Source organism: Stomoxys calcitrans, chromosome 1 (assembly GCF_963082655.1).
Source record: "Stomoxys calcitrans chromosome 1, idStoCalc2.1, whole genome shotgun sequence".
Classification (NCBI taxonomy): domain Eukaryota; kingdom Metazoa; phylum Arthropoda; class Insecta; order Diptera; family Muscidae; genus Stomoxys; species Stomoxys calcitrans.
In genome coordinates, this window is record NC_081552.1 from 143,730,851 (window position 1) to 143,753,420 (window position 22,570).

The 22,570-nt window shown below is 38.6% G+C and overlaps 1 protein-coding gene across 2 annotated transcripts in view; it reads right to left on the reverse strand.

The window, feature by feature from the left end:
- LOC106087780 (ankyrin-3) overlaps positions 1-22,570 on the reverse strand; it is a 202,317-nt gene that overhangs the window by 60,330 nt on the left and 119,417 nt on the right. For both annotated transcript variants that reach the window (XM_059364700.1, XM_013252951.2), the window contains one exon: positions 15,681-15,999. In XM_059364700.1, the coding sequence (XP_059220683.1) occupies positions 15,681-15,999 (319 nt within the window). The remainder of the gene's footprint in view (positions 1-15,680; positions 16,000-22,570) is intronic.

Below are 22,570 nucleotides of genomic sequence, written 5' to 3' on the forward strand. Positions count from 1 at the left end.
CCATACAGACCGATATCCCGATAAAGGGAAGCGAATAAAAGCTTTATTTTTATCCGATATTTACTTGGAACAGTAAGTAGTTTTAGGCCACCTGCTATCCGACCCAAATATGGTAAAGATCGAACTGTATTTAGATATAGCTGTCATATAGACCGATGTGCCGATTAAGGGTCTGAAGCTAATAAAAGCTTTATTTATTACCCGATTTTGTTGACATTTAAAATACAAAATTCAACAGTGACCTATATTTATTAGTCCACTCAATATCCGTGTCGAATTTGGGTGCATAAGTTATCTAAATTTCACCGGATTATGACGAAAGGGGGTTTTCGTGTATACCCGAGGTGGCGGGTATCCAAAGCTCGGCCCGGCCGAACTTAATGCCTTTTTACTTGTTTCTGGTATGTTGGTACCAGGATATATAACCGACTTTGTGTTTTGACAGATAAAAAGGTTTGTCGTGTTGTGGTGGTTTTTTTTACTATCATAGAAACTGTATTAAGTTTTATGTAACCGAAAAGCGCGTTTCGGAAGTGTTTCGAGGATTAGAAAAAAACGGAAAAAATGGACAAAATATCTGAGGGAGATTACTTGGAGGGGGACAAGATAGTTATTGATGAATAAATAAATTCTGTAAAAATTTAATATAACGGTTATTTTTTGATCAGACCTCGGGCAGTTTGTTGGGTCTCAGATCATTACTTCAATGGGTTACAAACGGAACCACGAAGCTAGTATTACTTTGAAGGGAACAAGATAGTTATTGATGAATAAATAAATACCTTTTGAAAAAATGTAATATAACGCTTATTTTTTGAGCAGACCTCGTATATATTGTCTTTGCAAAATTTACAATATACCTACATAAATAATCAACAAATTTCATAGCTTTAAGTGTAAAATAGTATTGAAAGGCATCTGCTTAAGGCAAGACATCATGTTCTGCACTTACAATACTTGCGCAAATTTGTTAAAAGGAAATAATTCACAATTGGCATTTTGACCATGAAATATTTAAACAAGTAAAAGCGTGCTAAGTTCGGCCGGGCCGAATCTTACATACCCTCCACCATGGATCGCATTTGCCGAGTTCTTCTCCCGGCATCTCTTCTTAGGCATAAAAGGATATAAGAAAAGATTTGCTCTGCTATTATTATATTATTACATATTGGAGACCTGTGTAAAATGTTAGCCATTTCGAATAAGAATTGCGCCCTTTGGGGGCTCAAGAAGTAAAATAGAGAGATCCATTTATATGGGAGCTGTATCGGGCTATAGACCGATTCAGATCATAATAAACACGTATGTTGATGGTCATGAGAGGATCCGTAGTACATAATTTCAGGTAAATCGGATAATAATTGCGCACTCTAGAGGCTCAAGAAGTCAAGACCCAGATCGGTTTATATGGCAGCTATATCAGGTTATGGTCCGATTTGAACCATACTTGGCACATTAATTGTATATAATAACAAAACACGTCGTGCAAAATTTCATTCCAATCGGATAAGAATTGCGCACTATAGAGGCTCAAGAAGTCAAGACCCAAGATCGATTTATATGGCAGCTATATCAGGTTATGGACCGATTTGAACCATACTTGGCAAAGTTGTTGAATATCATAACAAAACACGTCGTGCAAAATTTCATTCTAATCGGATAAGAATTGCGCACTCTAGAGGCTTAAGAAGTCAAGACCCAAGATCGGTTTATATGGCAGCTATATCAGGTTATGGACCGATTTGAACCATACTTGGCACAGATGTTGGATATCATAACAAAACACGTCGTGCAAAATTTCATTCCAATCGGATAAGAATTGCGCACTCTAGAGGCTCAAGAAGTCAAGACCCAAGATCGGTTTATATGGCAGCTATATCAGGTTATGGACCGATTTGAACCATACTTGAAAAAGTTGTTGGATATCATAACAAAACACGTAGTGCAAAATTTCATTCCAATCGGATAAGAATTGCGCACTCTAGAGGCTCAAAAAGTCAAGACCCAATATCGGTTTATATGGCAGCTATATCAGGTTATGGACCGATTTGAACCATACTTGACAAAGTTGTTGGATATCATAACAAAACACGTCGTGCAAAATTTCATTCCAATCGGATAAGAATTGCGCACGCTAGAGGCTCAAGAAGTCAAGACCCAAGATCGGTTTATATGGCAGCTATATCAGGTTATGGTCCGATTTGAACCATACTTAGCAAAGTTGTTGAATATCATAACAAAACACGTCGTGCAAAATTTCATTCCAATCGGATAAGAATTGCGCACTCTAGAGGCTCAAGAAGTCAAGACCCAAGATCGGTTTATATGGCAGCTATATCAAAACATGGACCGATATGGCCCATTTACAATACCAACCGACCTACACTAATAAGAAGTATTTGTGCAAAATTTCAAGCGGCTAGCTTTACTCCTTCGGAAGTTAGCGTGCTTTCGACAGACAGACGGACGGACGGACATGGCTAGATCGACATAAAATGTCGCGACGATCACGAATATATATACTTTATGGGGTCTCAGACGAATATTTCGAGTAGTTACAAACAGAATGACGAAATTAGTATACCCCCCATCTTATGGTGGAGGGTATAAAAACAAGTAAAAGCGTGCTAAGTTCGACCGGGCCGAATCTTATATACCCATCACCATGGAGCTCATTTTTCGAGTTCTTTTTCCGGTATCTCTTCTTAGGCAAAAATTGATATAAGAAGAGATTTGCTCTGCTATTAGAGCGATATCAAGATATGATCCAGTTTAGACCACAATTAAATTATATGTTGGAGACCTGTGTAAAATGTCAGCCAATTCGAATAAGAATTCCCCCCTTTGGGAGCTCAAGAAGTAAAATAGAGAGATCGATTTATATGGGAACTGTATCGGGCTATAGACCGATTCAGACCATAATACACACGTATGTTGATGGTCATGAGAGGATCCGTCGTACAAAATTTCAGGCAAATCGGATAATAATTGCGACCTCTAGAGGCTCAAGAAGTCAAGATTCCAGATCGGTTTATATGACAGCTATATCAAAACATGGACCGATTTAAATCATACTTGGCACAGTTGTATATCATAACAAAACACGTGGTGCAAAATTTCATTCTAATCGGATTAGAATTGCGCACTCTAGAGGCTCAAGAAGTCAAGGCCCAAGATCGGTTTATATGAGAGCTATACCAGGTTATGGACCGATTTAAACCATACTAAGCACAGTTATTAGAAGTGATACTTAAACACTATGTGCAAAATTTCAGTCAAATCGGATAAGAATTGCGCACTCTAGAGGCTCAAGAAGTCAAGACCCAAGATCGGTTTATATGGCAGCTATATCAAAACATGGACCGATATGGCCCATTTACAATACCCACCGACCTACACTAATAAAAAGTAATTGTGCGAAATTTCAAGCGGCTAGCTTTACTCCTTCGGAAGTTAGCGTGCTTTCGACAGACAGACGGACGGACGGACATGGCTAGATCGACATAAAATGTCTCGACGATCAAGAATATATATACTTTACGGGGTCTCAGACGAATATTCGAGTTTTACAAACAGAATGACGAAATTAGTATACCCCCCCATTCTATGGTGTAGGGTATAAAAATACCTGACTGGCTAATGGAATATGTATGTATAACTTAAGAAATAAAGGCATTTCTTCCGCTTTATGAATCGGTTTCCATACGGGAACCGAGTTTTTTTACTTCACTTATAATGCAGTAAAACAGCAAATCTGGGGGTTGCATATTACATGTAATAGTCACGCAATTAGGTCAGTACAGCGAAACCCCAAAAGGGTTTGGTCAAACCTTTTCAAGCCCTTTTTAATATGAGCTAAACTGAAGTGGAGGCCACCGTGGCACAGAGGTTAGCATGTTTGCCTATGACGCAGAACACCTGGGTTCGAATCCTGGAAAGAACATACGAAAAAATGTTCAGCGGTGATTATCCCTTCCTAATGCAGGCAACATTTGTGTGGTACTATGTCATGTAAAAACTTCTCCCCAAAGAGTTGTCGCACTGCGGCATGCCGTTCGGGCTATAAAAAAGAAATTCAATCGGAATGATGTGCTCCTGTTTCTTAATGGAATGTTCTTGGAAAATTTTGTTTGTATACTGTAGACGAAAGGTTGTTATTGTAGTTGTAGCCACATTAGGCGAGCAAGTTCGTTCCGGTCTATACGACCGACCGCCGCGGAAACATTATAGCCATTGGTTACTTAAAGGCGCCAATAACTCGCCTTGTCGTATCGAGCATCATAGGCACTCAGTATTTAAGGAAGAGCCGGTGCCACCCGGCCTCTCACTGAGGCTCTCCACCTGATACCGCTGAATGTCCGCGACTGCAGTTGCAGCTACTCCGTATGGAGCATTCCACGACCCGCAACCTATGGACGCGCCCGGTAGCTCCCAGCTAAGCTTCTCTTGACAATGAATAACGTCACACGGATTCGAGCTCAAAGCTCCAACTCGTGTGGTGTTCATAGTTATCCCTTGCCGGGTAATTATCCGTACGGGTAGACGAAGGGTACCCGGTTTTCTCGTAAAATTTTAATGTAATCTAGAAGATATGGTAAAATTACGCAAATTACTCAAAAATTTGCAAAACCGTTTACGCAATGTCGTTGCTTTTTCGAATAAGAGAGAGTGTGAGAGTGCAAAGCATTTGGAGAGTTTTGTAAATGAGAGGTTGCAAATTTCTGCTGGAGGTTTTTTTCCCAGCAGCAGTTTCTTACTCTCATTCAAATTTTACTGTCATATTTTTATTGGATAAGTAGGCGAACACACTTAATAATTTCTGCTGGAGGTTTTTTCCCAGCAGAAGTTTCTTACTCTCATTCAAATTTTACTGGCATATTGTTATTGGATAAGTAGGCGAACACACTTAATATAACGCGATAATTGGTAAACAAAAAACAGTTGTATTTTGCGGGATGATAAGTCACTAACCGGTGGCTGGCTAAGGTTTATCAAATTCCTTTAAGTGGAGTACGCACCTCAAACAAAATTTTCGGCTGCAGCCAAGACATTTATGTCTCCACTAGAAAATAGTTGTTTAGACTACAAGATGGCGATAAACATCGATTTATGAATTTGCCCGATTTTTATCTAATAAAGTAGATATGTACTGAAATTAAACGTTTTTATTTACAAATACCTCTATTCAATGTTGCATGAAACGATAAAAGTATAAAATTCATTTGTAGTTGCAAACAAAAATTCTCCAATGCCTATTATGTCATCATGTTCGGCAAAGACAATTTCATCGGCAACGAAAATTTCGCTTAGGATATGTCAATACATTCTTATGGTAACAAAAATTTCGCCAGTGGTGCATACTGCCTTTAACCGGAAGAATATAGATACGACAAATTGTAACCGGAAAATGAGAAACGCGGCCTTATAGGCAGTTTATACGGCACATCATGATCGTACTCATCGTGTGTACGTGTTGATTACAGTTTTTGCCAAAAACGGGACATCGATTTTTTCTTTGATTTTATTTAATTTTCCATACTTTTCTCCACTTTTTATTGTGTTTACAAATACCTCTATTTCACGTTGCGAGAAAGGATAAAATATACATTTTTATTTGTAGTTGCAAACAAAAATTCTCCAATGCCTATTATACCATCCTTTTTGGCAAAGACAATTTCATTTTAGCTGCGCCTACCTGCAAGCGAAATTGTCGGTAACTGTCACGAAAATTTCGCTTAGGATATGTCAACACATTCTTATGGTAACAAAAATTTCGCCAGAGGTGCATACTGCCTTTAACTAGAAGAATGTAGATACGATAAATTGTAACCGGAAAATGAGAAACCTGGCTTTATAGGCAGTTTATGCAGCACATCATGTTCGTAATAAGGTGTGTAAGTGTTGATTACAGTTTTGGTTAAAAAAGGGACAACGATTTTTTCTTTTCTTTTATTTTATTTAATTTTCCATACTTTTCTTCTCTTTTTATGACTTTATTTTGGACAGAACGTGTCCAATATCTGTCAAGTTATGACTACACATTTCTGTGTAAAGTGGTGGGCGTACCTAAAACGAAATTTTCGTTTGCAGTCAAGACTTATGTCTCCACTGGAAAATAGTTGTGTAGACTACAAGATGGCGAACAACACCAATTTACAGTTTTGGACGATTTTTAATCATTTTTGGTTAACAAAGTACATATGTACTGAAATTAACCTTTTTATTTGCAAATGACTTTATTTCCTGTCGCATGGATCTATTAAAACCTGGATTTTCATTCTAAATTGCAAGAAAAAATCCTGCAATGCTTATTATGTCACCCTGCTGGGCAAAGAAAATTTCATTTGAGCTGCGTACCTGCAAGTGAAATTTTCGGTAACGAAAATTTCTCTTTCTATGGCTCTTAACAAAATTTTCGCCAGGTTTGTCAATTGATTTAAGGCACTACACATCAGCGATGTGCAGGTAAGTGATTTTTCACTCAGCAGCACATCGCAGAAACAAGGTCCTCAAGTCACTTTCCGGCAGAACTTTGGGTACTGACAAAGAAACCTTCCCGGCACGGGATAGCTGTGAGCACCACACAGTCTGGAACATTGAAGTCCAATCTGTGTGGGGTTCATTGCTGTCACGAGAAGCTTAGCTGCGAGCTACCGGGCGCCGTCCAGAAGTTGCGGATAGTGGAATGCTCCATACGGAGTAGTTGCAACGGCAGTCGCGGACAATCAACGGAATGGAGTGGAAAGTCTCAGTGAGAGGCCGGGCGACACCGGCTCTTGCACAAATATTGAGTGCCTATGATGATCGTTATGACAAGGCGAGTTATCCACAATATGAGATTTTGCAATACCTTTTGGTATTCCAAATCATCATATTGTGGATAGGTACCGACCGCTCAGAAGATTTAAGGTAGATCTACATGATCTAGAGCGTGAGGTTCAGCGCTACAGGAGGGAACTTCTAGATCAAGCGGCATATCAAGCGGGTCTAAACAATGTTCATGCAGACACGGTAGCAGATGTGGTAAAAAGCTACCGGGTGAATGTGGTCCTTGGAGAACGAACGCCTCCCATTGCACCTGAAGGAGTTGACCTCCCCCGGCAAACCCGAGTAGTTCTGGTTCAATTACGTTCCGGCAGATGCAGCCGCCTCAACTCCTATAGAGCAAGAATTGATGCCGACGTGCAAGATGTATGTCCCGATTGTGACCACGGACCACACAACACATGTCACCTGTTTAATTGCCCAGCCAGACCCAGAGTTCCTGGATCTGGACACTCAACAGAATCACCAGACCTATTTGGCATGGGTTTTGAAATCTTATACCGCTTTATGTAATACATTTTTGCAGAATCAGGTCAAAAATACATATCAAACGAGCTCAAATGAGAAAAGATTCATCGGGGTACATGACAATTAATCGCTAAGTTGTCTAAGAATTTTACCACGACGATCACGAGTTTATATATATTGTCACGAATTAATACATGTGTTGCAAACGGAATGACAAAATGAGTATATCCTCAACCTTCAGTAGTGCATAGGTTAAGTTGGGTAAGGTTGAAAAGAGGGTGCAGATATTAATCCGCACCATGCCACTATAGACATACACCTAAGCCAGTAATCGGCTTGTTGTGCGTTCTAAAAACTAATAAAGTAACCTCTAAAAAGAACATTTTAAGTTAGGAATTCCGTGCTACTTACAAAATCCTTAATTGTTTTCAATGCCACTCCCCTAAGTTGGTTCATGTCTGATATTGTGTCTCCACCTAAGTACCGGTATTTGTTGGACGCGAAAGCCCGGCAATGGCAAAGGAAATGCTCCAACATCCCATCATCTTCCCCGCAAGCCCTACACATGCTATCACTTGCCGCACCGATTTTACATAAGTGAGCTCGTAGTCCTATGTGTCCCGTTATGATACCAATAGCTATACTGACCTCCTTCTTGCTTCCTTTCAGTAATAGCCTCGTCTTTTCACGATCTGGATCCCCCATAGGATTTTCGCCGTCCTACCGAACGTTTCGCTGTTCCACAATGTTGCATGATCATTCGTCGCCCACTCCCTTAACTCGGTCTGCGTCGACCCGAAAGTCATCGGGTTAACCAAGTTTATTGACGGCAGTCCTCTGGCCTTCACCGCCAAGTCGTCTGCCCTTTCATTTCTCCTTACTCCGTTATGGCCCAGCACCCAAACGATGCCGATTTTGCCATCCTCAGAGAAGACGTTAATCTCCTTCTTACACTGCAGAACTGTTCGTGACCTCACCGTCCTCGTTAATATTGCCCTTATGGCAATTTTACTGTCGGTAAAGATGTTCAGACTCGACGTCCTCGCGTTAGCACCGCACCACTTCACGCATTCCGTGATTGCCCGGATCTTCGCCTGCAGGACCGTATTATGGTCAGGCAGTCTAAAACAGATGTCAGTCCCTGGGTTTTCAATGTAAACCCCCAGGCCCACTCTGTCCTCTAGCTTTGATCCATCCGTGTAATATGATCTTCCAGATGGCAATACTAGGGTTCCGTCAATCCAAGACTGTGCCGATGGCAGCAGTGCCTCGCACTCGACTTCAGGTATCCGATCGGAAACCTCTTCTCTTGCTTTAAGGTTTCCTATCGTCGCCTCGATTATACCGCGATGGTATGAGCTGCTCCCATCCTCAATCCATTCTCCCATCGCCTTAAGTCTGAAAGCCGCAGTGGCTGCCTCACACTTAATCTTATGTCAATGGGTCGTATATCTAAGATAGTCTCCAGTGCCCAAGTGCCCAAGGTCCTCATCGCTCCGCCTAGACAACATGTTTTCTGAACCTGTTGTATGGTCCTTATGTTGCACTTGTTCTCCATCGCAGTCCACCAAACTACTGAGGCGTAAGTAAGTATTGCTCTTATCATGCTCCTGTAGAGCCAGTGGACTATCCTAGGTTTCAGGCCCCATTTCGAGCCTACGGCCCGTCTACATAGTTCCCAACATCTGTGAGCCTTCTCAGTACGCTCCTGAATGTGATACTTCCAATTCAGTTTCCTGCCCAAGATCACACCTAAGTATTTGACCTTGTCAGATATCGAAATCGTCTTATTGCGGAAACGTGGTGCGTTAAATTCGCCCACCTTCGTCTTCCTCGTGAACAGGGATATTTCAGTCTTCTCTGGGTTAACATTGAGACGTCTGGGTCTAGCCCAATAATACGCCATATGCAAGACCCTTTCGGCCCTTGTGCATAGCTCGTTCGGATCCTTACCTCTTAGAAGTATTATAACATCGTATGCGTAGCAAACGGGTTCAAATCCCTCCTCAGTTAGCATCCGTAATAGGTTATGTATGATGGTCACCCATAGGAGTGGCGATAAAATGCCACCCTGCGACGTGCCTTGTGCCACTTTCTCCCTTATATTTATGTCATTGGGAAAGTTTCACTGTTAAATACATACACGTTTTGTTGAGCTCCAGAAGGAATATTGATTTTCGCCGGTCAAAGAAGTGTTTCTCACAAAAAAAGGAACCCAAACTATCGGAGGTAGCTCGGAGTGGCCCAGGCGGTGAACGTAGGTGTACAGGAGGACTGCTTCATACAGAAATTTAAGTAAAAAACTTTGGTAAAATTGACAATATTTCTAATTTGTTGGAAGTATAAGAAATCAATGTTAACCGATTGGCCAAGTGGATAAAAAATAAATATTCATATTTACAATATCAGCTGATCGCTGACCATCTGTCATTCGCAAATAAAGGCAGTGTTTACACTACATACCATTCACAATAACATTACCATTCACAATTACTTTCTAAAACCGTTACAAGCAGTTTTGCAAATTTAAAATACACCGCAAAAAATATTTTCAACAACCTGGAAAAAAGAAAGGCGTTTAACTTATCTCCTGAGGTGGAAACGGAGAAATTTTCGAAAGTTGCTAAGATGAGTAATGAGCAACAAAAAGTATCGGAGTTGAGCGTTGCAAATCTCAAAGCAATTATAAAGGAGTGCAATGAAGAAGTATTGGGAAGTATTGCGAAACTCTCAGAAGATGTCAAAGAGCTAAAATCGCAAAACGAAGCGTTAGTCCATGAGATGGAACTTTTGAAGGAGGAAAACAATCTATTGAAAAGGCGATTAAACGACTTGGAATCCCAAATTAAAGGCAAAAATTTGGTGTTTAGAGGAATTGCAGCTGGGCAAGCGAACAAAATTGAAATCCAAAAACTATGTTCTACTGTGTTACAGGTAGAAAAGACCGTTAAATCGGTGAAAACTCTATACCAAAAGGAGAGAATGACCGCAGTCTTGGTGGAATTTGAATCGGAAAACGATGTTGAGGATGTTATAAGCAAAACCAGGAATCTGAGGGGCACAAATATATATGTAGAACGTGATTTGAACGCAGAAAGAAGAAGAGACAAAATAATTATGCTGCAGCTAAGAAAACAGTTAATGGAGTTTAGCAAGGCACATCAAATTAAAATTCGAGATGACAAGCTAAGAGTTGGAAGTAAATGGTTCAAGTGGAACAAAGATCGGAAATTGGTATGTGGTACTATTGATGCAATCACTGTTATGAAGGAATTATTTGGAGATAATTTTAATTTAAACATTAAATATAATATATTAAAAAAGAATTGGGAGTCAAAAAACTAGAAAAAACAGTAAAATCTAATAATTTAATGAGGGGTGTAGTAGAAGAGGAAAATGATCTTATATCTGGCATATTTAGAATCCTTTCATACAATATAAACGGTCTCAATAATAAATGTTTATATCCCGAATTTTTCTCATATATTGGGAGTTTTGAAATGTTTGCTTTACTTGAAACACATATCATGGAAAATCAGACAGAAAGATGGTCAAAATATTTTAATGATTTCGATCTATTCTGGCAGGCAGCAAAACGGGTAAATCATTATGGTAGAGCAAGTGGTGGAATTCTTTGTGGTATAAAGAAAAATTTATTAAAGAGAGGAGTCAAACATGAATACATGACGGAAAATGGTTTCATCGTAGTGAAAATTGAATCACTGCACATGAAGTTTACATATATACCAATATATATTAGAGGAGAGAACTGGAATACTGAGTTTGGATTATTGAAAGATACTTTTCTAGGAATCGAAGAGACAAGTATAATTATAGCAGGGGACACAAATGCTAGAATTGGTATGCAGCAACAACAGCTTCAAGACGCTTTGGCGACAGAATTTTCGGCGGGTTTGGAGACAAGGAGATCTAAGGATCCAATTTTGAATTCAAAAGGCAAAAGATTTCTAGAATTTTGTGACGATAATGGACTCATTGTACTGAATGGAAGAACACTTGGGGATGAGGATGGAAATTTTACTTATATCAGTACAATTGGATCTTCTGTTAATGACATTGCTTCGGTATCACTGGATATACTTAAGAACATACACAAATTCGGCATTGAGGAAAAAATATGGTCTGATCACTTACCACTGTATATTGAAATGAATGTTAAACAAAACCAAAAAACAATAAAACCATTGAGCCTTTTGCCAAAGTTGAAATGGAAGGACCACGAAAAAGACCGATATCAAGGAAATTTGAATAGATGTTTGTTGGATGCTGGAAGAAGTATAAACAATTTAACCGATCTTGTAAATATAGTAAAAAATTCAGTCCCAGCTCCAAAAAAACAGTACATTTTAAAATACAAAAGCAAGTGGTTTAATTATGAGTGTGAGAAGGCAAGAAGTAGATCCTTTGAATGTCTCAAAAACTTTAGAAGAACAGATACACTGGAGGATAGGAGAATATATTTGAATGCTGTAAAATCATATAAAGACATCTGCAATCGGAGTAAAATTGAATTTATCAAAGATCTGGAACAAAAACTAAGCCGAGCATCTGATCCCAAGGAATGGTGGAAGATTGCTAGACAAATAAGAGGTCAAAACTTTAAAATAAGTACAAGCATATCATCAGACGATTTCAAAACATATTTTAGCGCTCTTTTAAACCAACCACTTACTGCAAATGATATTCAGTACGCTATATTTCATCAGACCGATCAAGATTTGGACCGAGATATTGATGTAGCGGAAATACGCAGCATCTTAAAAAACACGAAATATAACAAAGCCCCAGGTATAGATAGAGTGCCGTACGAATTCTACAAGAATGCATCAAACGAGTTTTTAGAAGAAATGGCAAGAATATATAATAAAGTGTTTAACACTGGGCAAGTAGATGATATTCTAAACGAAACGGTCATATTCCCAATACACAAGAAGGGAAATACTGAGACACCAGGCAACTACAGGGGAATATCGTTTATGAACACTATGGCAAAGGTACTGATGGGAGTCTTAAATGCAAGAATTTCGAAATGGTCTATAAAAAACAATGTACTGAACGAGTATCAAGCTGGATTCAGAGCAGGCTATTCAACAGTGGACAATATATTCAATCTGTCGTCTATAGTCCAGCTGAAATTGGCAGAGAAGAAAAAGGTGTATGCCTTTTTTGTTGATTTTTCCGCGGCTTTTGATAGGGTATCAAGAAACCTTTTGATATATAAATTGCATACTGCAGGAATGTCCACCAAAATGGTGAATATGATACAAATTTTATACCAGAATACAAAATCTGTTGTGTGGACTGGAAACGATCTATCAGAATACTTCATTACGTATTCAGGAGTGAGGCAAGGATGTCTTTTATCACCTCAACTTTTCACTCTTTATTTGAATGATCTCCATGACTGGCTGGAAGGGGGTCTAATGTTGGAGGACCTCAATATTAGAGTGTTATTATATGCAGACGATATAGTAATACTAGCGGAAGAGAGAGTTGTTTTGCAAAATATGATACTTAAGCTCGAGGAGTATTGTATACAATGGAATCTTTTGATAAATCTGGAGAAATCGAAAATAATGGTGTTTAGAAACGGAGGTCGATTACCTGCAAACAATAAATGGTCATACCGCAATCAAGACATCGAAATTGTAAATGAATATTCTTACTTGGGAGTCATACTAACACCGACGATGTCATTTACAAAACATGTTGAAAAAAGGAATAAGTTATCCAAAACTTGCATTAATTCAACGTGGAAATCACTGATAAACAGACCACAGGTTAACCTTTTATCAAAGTGGAGAATTTTTAAGAGTGTATGCAGATCCACTCAGGCGTATGCTGCCCAGATATGGGGCTACTCCTGGTTTGAAGAGGTGGACAAGCTTCAAAGGTATTTTCTTAAAAGGGCTCTTAAAATCCCTGATTTTATACCGAACTATATTCTGTCGTTGGAGACCGATACTGTTGACAATCACTTCTACACGCTACAAATGCATATGAATTATATTTCTAAGGCGTTGTATCAATATGGAAACGAAAGACTGCCACATAAACTAGCATTGAAGGTATGGAATAGAAGAATTTTTTTGGGCAGAGGCGTTAATGAGCAGGATGAGCGAGGCAAATATCTCGACTGATAATTTGACGAGAAATGCTCAAGAATGGAATTTAAAAACTCATGCGTTGATGCAAGAACTCAAGTCACAAAGTTATTCGGAAAAAATTGATCGTGCTCTAACAAGCGAAACCCGTTACTACAGATTTCTAAATTACACTGTAGGCATAAATTATATGAAAGATTTCTATAAGCTGGATAAAATCTCTATCTTAATGAGGACCAGAGCCGATATACTGCCATTAAATGCCAACTCTTTTAACCGAGCGGTTAGTCCGCAATGTACCTTATGTAACACAGAGCAAAATGAAACTATACAACATTTCATTGCAAAATGCCCAATTATGAGAGAACTAAGGATTAGATATTTAGGAAAGAGTCAATTAGAGGAAGGAGAGCTAATTAGCTTATTAAATGGTGAAGGAAATAATAACTGGGAAAATTTGTATAATTATGTTCGTACTGCATTAAATTACAGAAAATGTATAATTCATGAAATGTTTTGAAATTATATTAATTTTATAAATATTAAGCAAATGCATATTATTTCTTTACTATAAAATATTTAGCAGACGAAACGCAATTGTTAACTGGTGTGACAGACAACTTTTAGTTATTGTCACATAGTCAATAAGGTATTCTTATAACCAGTTTAAATTTTTATATAATATTTGTTGGAGAAATTACCCATACTTTAATTATAAGAATTTTGTATTGTTATTGTGCGGGTGTAAATAAATAAATAAAAAACTGTCATTTCATGTCATTGGACACACAATTTATCCACCTGTTTCTTAGCAAATGGTTTATCCAGTCTCTAAGGACCGGGTCCACCCGGTACTGGTCACATTGTTAAAGCCCCCTCGAAGTCATTGCATACCGCCAGTGTGTACGTATTGGCATCGAAGGATTTTTCTATTTTATGCAGAACCTCGTGCAGGGCAGTCTCCACCGACCTTCCCTTGACATAGGCATGCTGTTTGTATTTGAGCAGTTCGCTGGATGTCATACTCTTTATAATGGTGTCCACATCCATCAGGTTCGGGTGACTTAAATGGTTTGAAGCTCCTCAAGGATTCCTTCACCATAAATTCCGTTATTATAAACCTTCGATCAACGTCATTATTCCAAGATTCCGGTGTCTCCGCGAGTCCCGTCGTATCCTGTGGAAAATTGGTTTTCATCAAAAGCCTCAACATGTCCTCCGTTGTCTCTGCTCTCACTCCCATATCGTCTACTAAAGTTTCAGTTTGGACATGGGTTTTTGAGAGAAACTTTTTTATCTTGGCGGCGTCATTAACGCTATCGACCTGTTCGCAGAAGCTTATCGGATTCGGCGCTGGCCGTGCTATTCTAAACCTAATGTAGCGATGGTCAGAGAAAGAGTGTTCCATGGAGACCCTACAATCCTGAACCTCATCGATCAGATTTTCGGAACATATCGTCACATCTAATACCTCCTCCCTAATCCAATTACCAAAGGTAGCGGTGTTACCAATATTAAGTGTTATTAGGTCGTTAGTATTCAAGAACTCTGCCAGGGCTTGGCCCCGCTAATTAGTGTTGGTGCTACTTCACAAAATGTGGTGAGAGTTCGCATTACACCCTATTAGCACCTCGTTTCCCGTCTGTTTTGCTTTCCTCACAAGCCGTTGCAGCTCCGACGTTGGTGACGGTGTCGGTGACCGTCTCCCTGTCTCACCACTGTTGCATCCGACGTTGACAACTATGGGGAAACGTAGGTCCTCGGCCGAGTACCAGTGATAGCATAGAATAATTGGTAGTTGATATGGTTTAGTCCAGAGACTTTGTTCCGGGTCGTCCATGGCTCCTGAATTAAGGCAATATGAATCTTGCTCTTGCTGATTTTCTCCATCACTCTCGCACACTCACGAGAAAAAAGTTTCGTTCACGCTCGGCTCAAAAAGAGCTCACGAGGAGAAAATAACGGCTCACTAGAAAAATCACGGATCGCGAGAAGTCACGGCTCACGAGAAAATCACGATTATTCGGGGAACAAAAAAATTATTGGGTGTTCATTATTTAGTATATTTTTATACCCACCACCGAACGCCGGGGGTATATTAATTCTGTCATTCCGTTTGCAACCCATCGAATTATCCATTTCCGACCGTATGAAATACAATATATAAAATTTCGTATAACCTTTGATAACTTGATAACTTTATTCTCGTCTTTGGTGAGAAAAAAACTGAAAATGATATTCACGTGGTTATTTTCAACTTACCCTTCATGTTGTGGATCTTCACCATTCAGCATATCATTGGATATATAAATGCCCCCATCAAGCATTGTTTTAGTATGAACTGCACCATAGTTGTTCTGTGCCTTGTGGGGACTGATAGCACTTTCTACAGCAGGTTGCGGCTGCTGCTGCTGTTGCTGCTGCAATCCAGCATTGGTGTATTCAGCACTCTGGGCCATGCGGTTTGAGTCAATCCGCTCATCACGTGTCACATCAATAGGCAAGGAATCATCTCCTAAGGATTTCATTTCATCAACTGTCAGATATCGGTAAGGTTGATCGGAAAGCATATTATCTTCGCCTGCTCGTTTTCCGATTCGAGAATAGCATTGGCAACGGTTTTTTTTGGCGGTGGTATTTTGGTGGTGGTGGTGGTGGATTTTGGTTTATAGCATAGTTTTCATTCCAATTTTTGTTTTCAATAATTCAGCACAGCAAGTTGAATGATGGTAATGTGCAGTGAGTTTTGTTGAAAGTACATACAAGAATGCCGAATGAAATAGGATTATGTTCTTTAATTTAATTTATTATACAATGATAAACATACAATAAACCTAATCAAATTACATGCATAATTATGGTACATAAATATGAACACACATTCGCGATGCAAACGCATACAATTTTGTCTCGAAGAAAACATAATTCAATCCTTCATCCTTTTGATAAAAAATTAGTTTTTACCAATTACATGAAATATAATTGTAAATTTGATTTGGCTTCTGACCATTGTTGACCTTTGATTACATACATTCGACACAGCATACATTCATTTATATTTGTAAGGAACAAAAGAGATGCGTGGATAAAATAAATAAATAAGTATATAAATATAAAGTTTATATACAGAGTGGAATATGTTGTTATACCCTATACCACTACTGTGGTACAGGGTATTATAACTTAGTGCGGTCTTAGGGTGCGGGTATTATAACTTAGTCGGTCTAGAGACGAAGCCTATTGAAATGGGAAAAAATCGGTTCAGATCTGGATATATCTTCCATATATATGTTCGTCCGATTTTCAGTAATAAATCAAAAAAGATGGTAATTTGTTAACCGATTCTCTTGAAATTTGGCAGGAAGGTTTTTTTTACCGACTCTCGACATTACTGGTGAATTTTATGGAAATCGGTTCAGATTTATATATAGTTATATATATATATGAACATATAGATATATATCGCCCGATTTTCACTCCTAGAGCCACTGCAAGCGCATTTATTGACCAATCTTGCCAAAATATTGCACAACGCTTTTATCGACGACTACTACAATATTCATAGAGTTTGGTCAAAATCGGTTAGATATAGCTCCCATATATATGTTCGTCCGATTTGCAGCAGTATTGCAATAAAATGGTCTTTTGTTAACCGATTCTCTGGAAATTTGGCAGGAAGGATTTTCCTTGACTCTTGACATTACTGGTGAATTTCCAAATTGCCAAAATTTTGCAAAACGCTTTCCTCGATGACTGCCACTGTATCTGAGGAGTTTGCTTGAAATCGGTTCAGATTTAGGTATAGCTTCCATATATGTGTTCGTCCGATTTTGAGAAATATTGCAAAAAAGTGCTCATTTGTTCAACGATTTCTTTTGACTCTCAATACAACTGGTGAATTTCATAGAAATCGGCCCAGATTTATATATAGCTCTTGTAGAAGCAGCTTTTATATAAATCACATTGAAGATAATTATATTTTTGATATTATACGTAATGCACTTTAATTTTATTTGAACTTAGATTTTTGCTTGAGTGTAACCAATTTCTCTTTAACGTTAAATATTAAAACACTCTTTTGAGTTTTGATTTATACCATTGATATTTTTACCATTTGTAACATTAACTTATACCATTGATTTATATACCATGGATTTATTCTCTCATTTGCAATTTTACACTCGAATCATTATCACTCACCTAATAGCATTTGTCTCTTTCTTTATTATACGTTTTGTCATATGATCTATAGTGAGTACTCTCACTCTCGTTTGTATAACATGTTTTCTTTTGTTTTGAGTGTATAACAGATTAAGTTTGTCAAACACTTGTAGGCTTAGTCTTAAACTTTGTTAAAAATAAAATTCTTCTTCTAATAGCATTCAACGAAGACAGTTGTCTCATTATTTAAAGCGGAAGAAACTCATAGGAGGACAAGTTAGGACTTTTAAGTCTGACCTGGCCCGTAAAATAAATATAAAATTAAACTGAACATTATCCAGCTAGGACGTTTCGTCTGGTTAGGATTTGTTCATAAAATTCATAATTTAATGAAATATAAAACCACTAGGGTTGGACCCTTAATCTTGCCCTCAAAACTGCTAGGGTTGGACCCTTCATCCTGCCCTTAATATATCCTAGGGTTGGACCCTTCATCCATTCCCTACAATTGGCGCCCAACAAAAACTTAAGTTTCCTGAAAATTAATAAGATTTTTACTATTCCTGTGGTTTCAACGTGGTGCTGACGTCATCAAACATTTGTCCGACCATACTGCTCTGATTATTCTTGGAGTATTGTTGTTGTTGTCCAGCATTGGTTTGGTTTCAGTGCATTATTGCGTTCTTGCTGATACTCAATTGCATTAGTCGTCAAATCCCACCAGTGTTGTTGTTGCAAATCATCACCACGATCATCATTTCTGTTGCTTCTGTAGTTGTTGTTGCATATCTTCAGCATAACCATTATTTCATTTGCTTCTGTTGTTATTGCAATTCATCATCTCAGTCATCGGTTTGACCATTCGTTGTTGTCGTTGCAAAGAAGGCTTGCGTTGTTGCTTTGAATTTGAGTGATATTCCATATAAAGAGAGGTGATATTGCTATAGGCAGCGAGGTTGAAGAAGATTCTCTTAAACAGGGTTCCCCTATTTTGAAAATATATTTTACCCTATATGGCTGTAAGGCGAAGCCCACGTTCAACGTCATCTTTAACTGATACCCTAAACAGTGGATTAGCAATGGAGTTGGACCGCACTCAGAATGTTGCCAAGGCAAATTCAAATACTAGTTCTAGTACAAGTGCAAGTACAAGCGCTAGTACAAAAGGTTCTTCTGGAACCACAAGCGAGGCTTCACGAAATATGGTCTTAAGCGATGCCCAATTCAGAACACTCATAAGTGGTTTAAGCGTCAGACAAGAAGTCAAATCGACATTTAGTAACTGCACAGCTCGTTTTCATGGCAACCGAAATTCGACAAACGTAGAAGATTTTTTAGCTACAATTTTAGTCTATAAAGAAGCCGAAAATATTTCAGACTTTCTGGCACTCACTAGTCTTCCCCTATTATTAGAAGGCTACGCTTCCAGTTGGTGGCAAGGAGTCAAGGATGAAGCGAAGACATTCAATGATGCTGTAGATCTTTTACGAGGAGCCTTTGCACCTCCAAAACCAGATTGGCGAATATTCAGTGAGATTGCGCAAGAAAAACAAAAGTTGTTTGAGACTACAGACAGTTTCATTTGTAGAAAGCGACGACTTTTCGCACAACTATCAGAAAAACTTTCAGAAAATACTATGCTTAACATGATATTTAGCCAGCTTAGTTTGAAAATCCGAGAAAGAATTCAAAGAGAAAGCGTAACATCTTTTCATGATCTCCTATGTAAGGCAAGGGAAATTGAAATGCTTGTTGCTGAGAATAGGCAAGATAAGGTGGAAGAAAAGTCAAAGCCAGCCGAAAATCAGGGAAAATCTGTCCTAAGATGCACTTTCTGCAGAAAACGAAACCATTTGGCAGAAAATTGTTTCAAGAAAATTGAAGCAGAAAAGCACAAAAATGCTAAGGAAAGGCCAGAAACAAATTTGAACTGTTACGGATGTGGAGCAGCAGGATACTACCGCTCAAATTGCCCATTCTGTAATAAAACAAATTCGAATACTGATCCAAGAGATGGTCACCTTGATTTTAATTCCATGCATTCTACAGTAGTGGGACGTAACGTCCCAGTGGTGGACATAAATGTAAATGGTTTACAGGGAGAGGCATATTTTGACACCGCAGCTCGAACTAGCGTTGCTGGTTACCATCTTTATCAAAAGCTAATTCAAAAAGAGGTACCATTCCAAAAAGTATGCGCTGAGATTATACTGGCAGATGGTATTGCTAGAAATGAGACCGTATACTCTACAGTAGTGGATATTATAATTGGAAAACGCTTTAAGAAAATACGTTTCATTTGTTTGCCCAAGGCTATAGGAAACAGAACCCTACTAGGAATAGATTTCCTTGAAGAAAATAATATTGTTCTGGACCTAGCCCAACGTATATGGCATTTTAAAGATGATCCGTCAACAAATTTTAGCTTCAAACTTCATCAACCTGGTATACTAAATAGTATTTCTTCGATTAAAAAGGTGAATGAGACACCAGACGATGTAAAAGACTTTTTGTCCTGGTTCGAGAATGGCAATAATGATTACTCGCCAAAAAGTATAAACAAAATCTTTAAAGACTCAGTTTCAGAAAATACCGAAATCCAATCTGTTTCAAGTCTTTTTCCACCTCCAAAGAAAGTAAAATACGATGAGTATTGCGATGAAATATTCACACCAATTGAATTAAATTCAATTGATATAAAGCTCCGTCGAAGTGAAGGTCCACATTTGACCGAAAAAGAAAGAAAATCACTTGAAGAATTACTGGTAGCTGAAAAGGAAATATTTGAGGACATTGATATTCCAGCACCTCATGTAGAACACTATATAAAAACAGGATCACATGAACCCATAGCTAACGCCCCATACAGGATTTCGCCAAAAATGAAAACTGTTTTAAAAGCTGAGCTAGATAAAATGTTGGAAAAAGGCATCATACAAGAAGAAGAATCTCCATGGGCATTCCCAGTTGTTCTGATTCCTAAAAAAGATGGTTCAATTAGACTATGCGTTGACTATCGTCGCCTAAATGCGATAACTACTGCAGATACATATCCTTTACCAAGGATCGATGATCTTTTACACTCAGCGAAAACCACGCCATTCATGTCGACCTTAGACTTGCGTTCCGGTTACTGGCAGATAAAAGTTGCGGAAAAGGATAGAAAGAAGACTGCCTTCACAACACCGTTTGGTATATATGTGTTTAATAGAATGCCTTTTGGCTTAAAAAATGCCCCAGCTACGTTCCAACGTCTTATTGATAAGTTTCGCAATGGCCTACCGAATATATTAATCCTGGCGTATTTGGATGACATCATTATTTGTTCAAAAGATTTGGGTTCACATATATCCGATTTAAAACAAATATTTGAACGACTTAAAATGTTCGGATTTCATCTCAACCGAGAAAAATGTTTCTTTTGCAAGCCAGTCATCAAATACCTTGGGCATATTCTTACTACCAAAGGACTCAAACCCGATCCAGAAAAGACAAAAGCTATAATGGAAAGGCCTAAACCAAGAAATCCAAAAGAAGTTTTGTCATTTTTACAAACGTGCTCATGGTACAGGCGTTTCATTCCTTCTTTTGCCAACGTTTCTAAACCTTTATCAGATTTAATCAAGAAAAACGCTATTTGGCGATGGTCAGAAAGAGAGCAGTCAGCTTTTGATACCATGAAAAACCTTCTGTCCTCTCCACCGATTTTAAAACAAGTTGACGAAAATTTGCCATTTATATTGAAAACTGATGCAAGCAACTATGCTTTGGGGGCTGTTTTAGTCCAGGGGGAGAAGGAGGAAGAGCATATAATCGAATATGCGAGTCGATTATTATTGGTAGCCGAGAAAAACTACTCTACGACAGAAAGAGAAGCCTTGGCGGTAGTATGGGCAGTTCAAAAATTTAGGGGTTATATCGAAGGTTCTGAAGTTTTGGTGCTCACTGATCATCAGCCCTTAAAATGGCTATTTAGCCTAAAAAGCCCAACAGGTCGTCTAGCAAGATGGGCTCTACAACTCCAGACATTTAACATTCGATTTGAATATACCCCTGGTCGCCAAAATATTGTGGCAGACACCCTTTCAAGACCACCTTGCTTGCTGGAGAGCCACAATGAGCTAAAGTGCGAATGTATGGCCATTGAAATCGATTTTCCACACAAAGGAGCTGAAGACTTCAGAGAGGCACAAATAAAAGACCCAGCATTGAAAGCCATAATTGATTCATTCGAAAATGATGACGAAAATGTGTCTAAATACACAGGCAGAGGTTATATCATGTTAGATGGTGTTCTATATAGATTTTGCTCTGAGGAAGAATCAGAAAATGGACAATTGGTAGTTCCTGAGTCAATGCGTAGCATGATTCTTTATAACTTTCATGACGTCTCTACCGCTGGTCACTATGGAATCGATAGAACAATCAGTCGAATATCGCCACATTATTATTGGCCAGGTATGAGAAAACAGATCACAAACTATGTCAGATGCTGCATTGAGTGTCAACGCTATAAGCCCTCAAACTTAAAACCTGCTGGTCTTCTGAAAACTGTTAGCAGCAATCAGAGATTCGAAATAATAGCAATTGATTTGTTTGGACCACTGCCACGCACCCCACAAGGCCACCAGTGGATATTGATTGTAGAGGATTTATGTAGCCGTTGGACTGAGTTATTTCCTTTAAAAACTGCTTCAGCTGAGAACTGTGCATTAATTTTATTAAACGAAGTCTTTTTGCGATATGGAATTCCAAGAAGAGTCCATTCAGATAATGGCACACAATTTATTTCGAGCGTAATGCAAAAACTCACTTACTGCTTAGGCATTGTGCAGTCATTTACACCGGTGTATCATCCGGAAGCCAACCCGGTGGAACGAAAGAACCGTGACTTAAAAGTGCAGCTGTCAATCTACGTTGGTCAAGATCATACCACCTGGGATGTTAATTTGCCATCCATAAGATTTGCCATGAATACTGCGAAATGTGCA